Genomic DNA, 9,550 nt, shown 5'->3' with positions numbered 1-9,550 from the left:
ATTGTTATGGCTATGATTGACTAATATCTACAACCGGTCTCATTTACAAACACTTAAAGACAAAACAACACTGAGCACAACATTCAAGTGCATTAAGGCCTTGTCCCTTTAATGTTACATTACAGCACTGCTCCTTCAGCAGCAGCTCTGTACAGTGATAATGGACAATGATGGTGATGTGGGGAGACAGGTAGTGCAGCGAGGACAGTGGACAGTGCTAAAAACACCTCTGCTAGAATGACACAGAGATAGCAGAGATTTCCATGTTTTAACCTGTATTTACCAATGACCTGGGTAAAGACACACATCCACTCGAGGAGACCTGACCTTTTGTCCAGAGGTGTTAACATGGTCACAGGAAGATGTGCAAAAGTTGGACTATTTTGCATCATTCATGTGTTCTTGTGTTTGAAAATCCTGAAACAGGTTTATGTAAAAATATCAGACTTCAGGACAGAAGACTCTAATGATTCAGCCCCAATTATTCATCCCCATCACTGTTACTGCCAGAACAGCAGGACTCCGTGTCTCTTTCAGATCTACACTGCCATCTTGTGTTCAATAAGAAAAAAAGAAAGTACAAAGGTGTGTGTGATCACAAATGTAATAGGTTGTACCTGGTCTGGTTCATCACCTATCCAAACCAGGTATTTCAGTCTTTGAATTACTGCTCACAGTAGTACTTTGAGAATTAAAAACTACAATTCATTACTATCCATTTGTCCTTTCCTCCTGATAGAGCATTCATTTTCCACACAAGAGTTCAAGTTATTTTTTTATGATCTTTTTTATTCAAGTTTACCAAAACTAAATGAAAACAAGTGTTGACGCATCTGAACATGATGTACTCGCCAAATCCCACATAATACTACAAAAAATATATATATAAAAAGATTAAAGTGAAAGCATCAAACAGAAACTCAAACGACTTGTCAAATGTTCACAGATCACGGATTTGGAGTAGACTTTTACTTTGAAGCAACATAAAAGTTCACTTGGTGAATAATTTCAAAATGATGAATCATAAAACTCCTGTGCTTCGTTTGTTGTGGTAATACTGTTTTACAGAGTCTCATCAAATATACACATCTCAAGCAGTTCAGTTATTTCATACCGCAACGACACATTGGTAGGTGGATGAGCTGGTATGTGCAGAGACTTGAAACAGGAGGTAACTAAACCCTGTGGTGATTTAAAAGAATCACTTAATCCTCACTTAACAACTAAAATCATGGGGATTTACTCACTGCTGTACTAAGATAAGTCAAATTAAATATTGCAGAAACAGAACTGAAATCTTCTGAATGGCCTGAATTCACCATAATGCCTAAATCATTTTAATAAATTTGCTCAAATAAAAACAGGCTCTCTCGCTCCATGAAAGGTTTTTTTTTTTGTTTTACTTTTTTCCTTCTCAAAACATGTTTTATATTTTTGCAGCTCAACAAAAGGAGGTTGAAAATGTATAAAGTTCCTGACCTTCAACAAGCACAATATTGACTTAAGAGTCTGAGGGGTTGATGATTTCTGGGGTTAGATGCTTCCCCATGGTCACAAATGCTCCTTAACCACAGAAAGTTGTTTGGGTTAGCCCACCCTGAGAGGCGGGGCTACGAGGACAACGCCATCTCCTCTGACGAACAACATGGGGATGTTCCTCTTGGTCGACTAAAAACATAGAAAAACATGTTTTTACTTTACTATGAGTGAATTCCATTCAACACCTATACAACTTATTCTGTTAAAGGGTTGTGGGGGGGGAGACTGAAGCCAATCATAGCTGACACCGGGTGACAGCTGGGGTACGTCCTGGACCAATCAGCAGTCTATCAGAGGGCTGAACATGGACACAGACAACCATTCATTCTCACACCTACAGGTTATCTAGAATTACTGATTAACTAAACTGCATGTTTTGGACTGTGGGAAGAAACCTACACACAACAAGGAGAACTGTACACAGAAAAGTCACTATGAAAATATTCTTTAATACTACTATAAACTTTCCAAAAAGGCATTTAACAGAGAAACTAGAAAGATAGATAGATAATCTGCATTTGTAAGAACTTTGTTCTACATATCTCCTTCTTCACACATTACAAAAACAGCCCGGTGTTAAAACTCTGCACAAGTCTAGACTCTAAACTCTGCATTTCTAGATTTAAACTACCAGTTAAACATAAACTGTAATTCAGGACGTCGAGTTACAGTAGCACATTCATGCATTGTGATGTGTAATGTGCTTTATCAGATGCTGAAACACTGCAATACCTTAAAAAGTAATCTAGCAGGAAGGCCTTTGCATGCATTTTATTATCACAGTATCTGAAAACCACCATGCTGTACCTGGTTAAGGAAGTTTTAACTTCTAGATGGATGATCTGTGTTCTTTGCCACAGTTATTTGTTTGCACTGTGCTGCACAGGAAGTTCCATTAAAGTTTAACCAAACTGTAGCTTTAATGCAATACCACAGTAAATAAGGTGGTCTGAACATTTTTATCTGTAGCCACCATTTAAAGTCACAGCAAATTCTGTCTTTCAAACTCTCAGTGAGAACTGTGTCCACTCATGTCAGCGGTAATGTCACAACTTGTGGATACTTTGCATATAGTCTATTTACATTTATATAAACATGTAGTACTTCACATGTATGTATAACACAGTGCATCCAGAAAGTATTCACAGTGCTAAACTTTTTCCACATTCTGTTATATTACAGCCTTATTCCAAAATGGATCATAGTGATTGTTGTCCTCAAACTTCTACATAAAATACCCAATAATGACAATGTAAAAGAGGTTTGTTTAAAATCTCTGCGAATTTATTAAAAATAAAAAACTAAATAAATAATCACATGTATGTAGGTTTCACAGTCTCTTACTGTCTCTTACAGCCTAAAGTCTTTTTGAGTATTATGCTACAAGCTTAGCACACCTATCTACACCTATCGGGCAGTTTCTCCCGTTCTACTTTGTAGAACCTCTCAACCCCAGAGATGATCCATCAGGTTCAAGTCTTGGTTCTGGCTGGGTCAATCAAGTACATTCACAGAGTTATCGAGTAGCTACTCTGTTATCTTGGCTGTGTGCTTAGGGTCGCTGTCCTGGTGAAAGATGAACCGTTGGCCCAGTCTGAGGTCCAAAGCGCTCTGGAACAGGTTTTTATCAGGGATGAAAAGCATGATGCTGCCACCACCATGCTTCACTGTAGGGCTGGTATTGGCCAGGTGCTGAGCGGTCTCCTCTTCCATTTACGAGTGATGGAGGTCACTGTGCTCAGTGGAACCTTCAATGCTCCAGAAATGTTTCTGGACCCTTCCCCAGATCTGTGCCTCGATAGAACCCTGTCTGTCCTGTCGAAGGTCTACAGACAATTCCTTGGACTTCATGTCTTGGTTTGTGCTCTGACATGCACTGTAGACTGTGGGACCTTGTATGTCAGACAGGTGTATGTCTTTCCAAAACATGTCCAATAAACTGAATATTCTACAGGTGGACTCCAATCAAGTTGTCAAAATACCTCAAGGCTGAACAGTGGAAACAGGATGCACCAGAGCTCAATTTTTAATTTCGTGGCAAAGGCTGTGAATCCTACATGTGATTTAGTTATTTTGGGACATTGTTTGTATAATTTTGAGGTAAAACGAATCAATTGCATTTTGAAATAAGGCAGTAATATATAAATGAGGAAAAAGTTAGTGCTTAGTTTAGCACTATGAATACTTTCTGGATCTATGCGCTGCTAATGTAGAGTACAATGATAAAGCAGCATTACTGTAGTGTTTCAGGAAAGGGAAACAGCTTCATGTTGTACCTTGTACAGTTCTTCATAAGTCTCCTCGTCAATCTCCACCGTCGTCACTGTCTCCTCCACATCACCCAGGATCATGTTCAAGTGCTGATCATAAGCCTGTGACAGACAACCAAAAACATGAACTGGAGAGCATGCAAAAGCTTAAAAAGAGGTCCCCATTACGCCCCCATCGCATTTCTGGTCAGCTAGTCCAAATTATAGAGACACACATCACAAACCTACACACTTTTCTAGTCTTTATAAACAGTTAATTCAGATGCTGTGTTTATAGCTTACGTGCAGTCGGCCCCGGAGCTCCCTGTCGTTCCTCATCTTGACGTAGATCCTCTCATCTAGACTGAGTCTGATCAGATCGAGGGGCTCCTCAACTGTGTTGGTGGTTGGTTGCTGCAGCACATGTAAAAGACATTAGTTAGACGTATGATGACTGCCCGTATGATGGCATTTCAGTAAACTGATGTTTCCATAACTCCATTAAAGGTAGCAAAGCTTTGGGTAAATCACTATGAGACAGAACATGTGTTTCTATTGAGGATAAATCACTTGAAAATCTATGATGTCAGTGTTTTAACAGTATTTTACAAGAAAACTCAAAAAACAAATTACACAGAAAGTTGCACCTATGATCATAAATAAAAAACTGACATGGGAGAGGTAAGAGTTGAAAATGTTAAGCTTATTAAATTGGACAAAGAAAATAACAAGCAGCTATTTTAAAATCATCAGTTTACAGCGAAACAAACCTGTAACTGTCCAGCTGCAGTAACTTTAGCATTAAACTACACAAAGAGTGTAACAGCAGTATCTTTGTGTTTTCAAAAGTCCAGTTATTTTGTTTTATTCTTATACTAAATTCGATGTTAACCTGAACTCACCACCACTCAAACACGTTTCGTTATTTTGACGGCAGCTTTAACAAGCTAACCCGGCTAACGTTAGCTTAGCTGGCGCTAGGGTTAGCTTGTTTGGTAGGCCCCACCGCAATATTCTCAGGTAAACCATAAATAAAGTAACACGATAAACACAGTATAATATCAACACGAGTAAACGTGTCTGTTGCCCTTTTTATTGATAATTACATGAATGCTATGTGAAAGAAAAACAGTAAATTGGACGCAGCTGCACAAACCTGCTCAACTTCGTCCGCCATGATTTTTGAGTCTGCGCCGTCTAGTGCGTCCGGTGCGCATGTTGCCAGGCTCAGGGAAAAACCGCGTTTTCAGAAAACGCTGCAGAAGAGGAACCTGCACGTCTGTGTGTAGATAATTTATCTGTAATCATTTGTCACAAGTTATTGACACAAAACTTTACTTGAATTTATCTGTATGTAATTTTATACTTTAGAATGAGAATCTGTTTTGTATGAGAGCATACAGAGAATGTGTTTTGCTGTTATCTTTATCTTTATAAGAAATAAATAAAGGATACAACAGAAGAAACACTGCGATCAGAGAGGTTCAGGCAAAGAAGGTTGGTTACACTGAAACATAGTAAGTGGGTTATAATATAATAATAAATAACAAATAGTGGCCTGCTTTTAAACAGCAGCAGTGAGTCTTCATATAAGAAGTAGAAGAAGTACCGTCCTTCTGTTTGGAGTTTTGTATTTTTATTCTGTTGGCTATTTCTATGCTATACTGTATATATAGTAGGAGGAAATATTGCACGTTGTACTCCACTTCTGACAAATGTATTTACTTTGAAGACGACTGTTTTCACAACATAGCAAATGGTGATCTTAAGAATTAAATTTGTATTTGTATGATAGAGGATGGCTGCTTCTTTAGTCAGCATTAGATCCCAACCTCTGTATTTCTAATCCTCGTGTTTTGTAATGATTAACTTGACCCCTTTTCTTCCACCACTGCACACTGCCGACGTGTGGTGGAAGGTTAAAGTGCAGACCTGGCAACCCGCTCCACCACTCGCAGCGCTGTCTGTTTCCAGACTCTTCTGTCTGCTGGTTGCGCAGCTGATTGTCGGACCGCTCAGTGGTAGGTGGCTTCACTTTATTATCCCCTCTGGGGATACACAGATTTGCATTTATTTGCATGTATTTCACCCCAAACTTCTCCTTTTTCTAACTCCTCAGATTTAGTTTCATTGTCTCTCTGAACATCACAGTTGTTTTTGAGCCTTTTGTCTGATTTCGCAAAACTAAAATTAAGTTTATTACGTCTGATTTATAATCAGGATGTCGCTCAGCAGTGATGTGAATTCCCGTTAAGAGCTAATAATGCTGTACTATTAGCTGCTGTGGATAATAAAAGTGAATAAATGTAGTTAGGTCTGAAGATTTGTTGGCATAAGATGAAACATGCCACGTCAGTCAAATGTGGCCACTCACAGTTTAGAAGTGTGTTTCTCTTTTCTCTCTTGTCTATGTATGAGGCTTGTTTTCTTTCCACATAGCCTAATACAAAGTACATTTATGGCCATTATTACAGATGCCTATGCTGTACTGTGTTGCACACGAGCCCTGCAGCATGTTGTAAAAGGTGAAATTAAAAGGTTTTTAATGTTTGGCACACTAGGTGTTACACATTAACATTTGTGTAAAACTTAATGGGTTCAGTTGTTTATCAAGCAAAATAGTGAAAAAGGCTTGACTTTTAATAAACTTGCTTCATGGGTCAATCAGTGTCTCCAGACTTACAGTTTTTAATCTAATGCACATTAAACTTTATTTGTATTTTACTGTTTACAAGTTGAAGCATCTTCTGTGCATCTTCTTTGTCCTCCTTTTTTCTGTATGGGCCTCCTCTCCCAGTCAGCCCAGTGCTCCATACTGGGTGTGTGTGCAGGCAGAGGAGGCAGAGCAGAGCAGTGGTACTGCCCATTCCACCCTCAGCTGCAGAGTGGCTCTGTGGTGGAAGAGATCCCTGCTACACACTGAACACAGTTAACACGTGGATCAAGACTAAAGATAATTTGGCTTGTGTAGGCAAAACAGCCAGTATTCACACAGTAGCGTCCTTTACTGTCAATGTCTAGTTTATGAAAACACTTGAGTGTATTTGCTTTAAGGAGAGATAAAAGTGCACAGAGGGAAAATGAAAGCGACATTTACAATTAATCGTTAATTCACACACACTTGTACTATTGTATTAGGGATGATATGTGCATCCATCTTCTTCTTTACATGTCTGTTTTTCTATATCTGTTCTGTTAATGCATCCAACAGGAACCAGCTTGTTTGAGTCCAGCCACAAGATCACGACCAACCAAAGAAGAACAGAAGTTGAGGTCACTGTGGCAACAGTTTTCTGCAGTTGTAGCTTAGTTCAGACCTGCTGTAGCTCAGACATATTTATAGGATGTAAGGTGTGAAAAGCTCTCCATTCTGTGGTGCCTTTACTTATGTGTTTAGGATCATTGTTCTGCTGTACCAGCCAGCTTCAGCTTGTAGACGGCCACCGTGACATTATCCTGTAGGATACCTTGATAACTTAGTGTCCAAGTCCAGAGGCCGCAAACAGCCCCAAACCATGATGCTCCCTCCACTGTTCCTCATCACTGGACATCACTTCATCACTCAACATTTTCTGAATGGGTGGTAATAAGCACTGACATTAAAAAGAAACAAGAACACAAATATCTCATTGGTAGTTATAAATACTTGACCAGATAAAACAACTTAAATTAGTTTTTGCAGCAGTCTGTTATCTTATTTGTGTGAGTGGAATTTCTTTATGTAATGCAGACTGATATGATTTAAATAAAGTTATTCTATCACTTTCACAGGTTGTCTGTCCTTTTCAGTGCTAATAAATGTTGATATGTAACTTGTGGTATATAGGAGCACCTGAAATAAGCCTAAAAAATAAACAAATGGCGTTGGAGTTGGGTTTACCCAGAATCCAATGCAAATCCATCCTTTTTAAGATTTCCCAAAGACAGACTTTGACAGTCGCTTAGTTCTGAGTAATATACTTGAAATACAAAGCTAAAGTCTCATATTACACAAAACCAGTACCCTACATTTATTATTTCCTTTGTCTGTCAAACTTTGTAAAATAGCTTTTCTTCATACTGTAGCTAGGTAAGTGCTGTATCAATGTACATTGAAGTACAGTGGCTTATAGTTGGAAGACCAGGTAGATGCAATTTCAAAGCCGACCACAGCGGGTCAGTGTTAGACCATAAAAACTCCTGCTGTAGACCGCAGGTCGGTTCCAAGAGAAATGAACAATTGCATAGAACGAGTGTTTTAAACTGCTGTGTTACTGTACTCTTAAAAGGCACTCAAATGATTTTACTAAGGGACATTTTAAATGAACTTTATTTTAAAAAGAACATCATATTCAATTTAGTTGAGTAGACTATGAATAACACAGATTAGAGATGAGATAAAAAAAGAAGGAGACAAAACCTGACCCGGATCAAAGCGATACTAATGTGCTACTGATTTACTGGTCAGTATGATGTGTGCACGTTTAAACACGTTTAACCTGCTGCTGCTTATTAGAGTCTAATTAGAGGTCATCTTTTAAGTGAAAGAAAAGCTTGACACACACACACACACACACACACACACACACACACACACACACAAAGAAACAAAATGTTATGTCTTATAATGTGTTTGCATTGACTGAGTTTGAGGGAGAGCTCAGAGTTTAAGGGGTCTAAACCAGCTGCAGCTGCCCAAGCTTGTCATCCTGCACACACACACACACACACACACACACACACACACACACACACACACACACCACCTCAAACACTCACATGTAGTAGATCCACACCTCGTCACCCACACTGCTCATCTGCATTGTTTCAAGAAGATTAGTCATTCTGACGCATTCACACGAATAACATCTTCTCCATCTGGAAGAGGACAGATGCAGCTAAAGAAATCTGCCACCAGCTCTGCTGCTTGCTGGGACTCAGCTCCCTTTTCTCTGTGGCTATATTTAAATGTACTGTAATGTTCTGTCAGTGACCCAGTTAAGACAACACTCTGCAATGAAAACAGAATCATCTCATTATACTTTCAAAGATGGATTAAGGTATATACCACATATTGGTATATTGCTCTCAGAGCCGTATTGAATTGCTTCTGCTTTTTGCATGAGATTAATTGCTTGTGTAGTTAAGAAGCCATTAAGTGAAAAATAGGTTGCTCATCATCATATTTGCTTATTTAGATGTTTTTGGTTCATTAATTGCACTTTTCCGTCATGTTTTAGTCATTGTGTCACTTTTCATAGGTCAAATGAATGGTTTTCTTCTGAAATGAGACAGACTCATATAACAAGGCACCTGGTCTGACAGAGTGATTGATGGGACATTATTATACATTATGACCTTATTCTAAAGGACATCGGGTCACTTGCTGCTGCACTGAGCAACTTCTCATTCTGACATTTCCAAGGTGGAATTAATTAAATGTGACGTTAATAAACACATTCATTATGTGACAAAGGTTGTCCTTCATAAAAATCAAACGTTTATCATAAACATAAACTCACAATGAACAAGCGGCCAAAGCACAACTCATTGAGTTAAACTATCAAAACTTGGCTAAACATGAATCAAAGCCATGAATCCAATACATAAAACCATGTCACCGTGTGTCAGCACCCTGCTGGCAGGTTTCCCCAAACCTAAAAATAAGTCAAATCTAACCTGAGTGTTGTGGCACTAGCGTTTGTCTCCTGATTGACGTCATTGTTTAGGGCTCAGACTGAGCACAGATTCATAGCAATAAGTCAGTATTCATCATCAGCCAC

General features: G+C 38.8%; 1 protein-coding gene across 1 annotated transcript; it reads right to left on the bottom strand.

The window, feature by feature from the left end:
* Positions 1 to 768: 768 nt before the first annotated feature.
* Positions 769 to 4,991, bottom strand: LOC113153174 (U6 snRNA-associated Sm-like protein LSm3). The gene is made up of 4 exons (XM_026346655.1): positions 4,945 to 4,991; positions 4,092 to 4,202; positions 3,816 to 3,911; positions 769 to 1,668 (listed from the first exon to the last, which is right to left on the bottom strand). Exons 1-4 carry the CDS (start codon positions 4,963 to 4,965, stop codon positions 1,588 to 1,590), a joined length of 309 nt encoding a protein of 102 aa, XP_026202440.1. The 5' UTR covers positions 4,966 to 4,991; the 3' UTR covers positions 769 to 1,587.
* Between the last annotated feature and the right edge of the window lie 4,559 nt (positions 4,992 to 9,550).

Source organism: Anabas testudineus, chromosome 5, assembly GCF_900324465.2.
Source record: "Anabas testudineus chromosome 5, fAnaTes1.2, whole genome shotgun sequence".
NCBI lineage: Eukaryota > Metazoa > Chordata > Actinopteri > Anabantiformes > Anabantidae > Anabas > Anabas testudineus.
This window is presented reverse-complemented; position numbering and strand designations above follow the sequence as displayed.

What these genes read in the sequence shown, in the direction of transcription:
- LOC113153174 (XM_026346655.1), bottom strand. Translation starts at nt 4,965, where the DNA reads ATGGCGGACGAAGTTGAGCAG. An exon ending in AGCTCCGGGGCCGACTGCAC is followed by an intron (nt 3,912 to 4,091) that starts GTAAGCTATAAA and finishes TGTCTGTCACAG; the next exon opens with GCTTATGATCAGCACTTGAA. An exon ending in CTTATGAAGAACTGTACAAG is followed by an intron (nt 1,669 to 3,815) that starts GTACAACATGAA and finishes CTATGTTTTTAG; the next exon opens with TCGACCAAGAGGAACATCCC.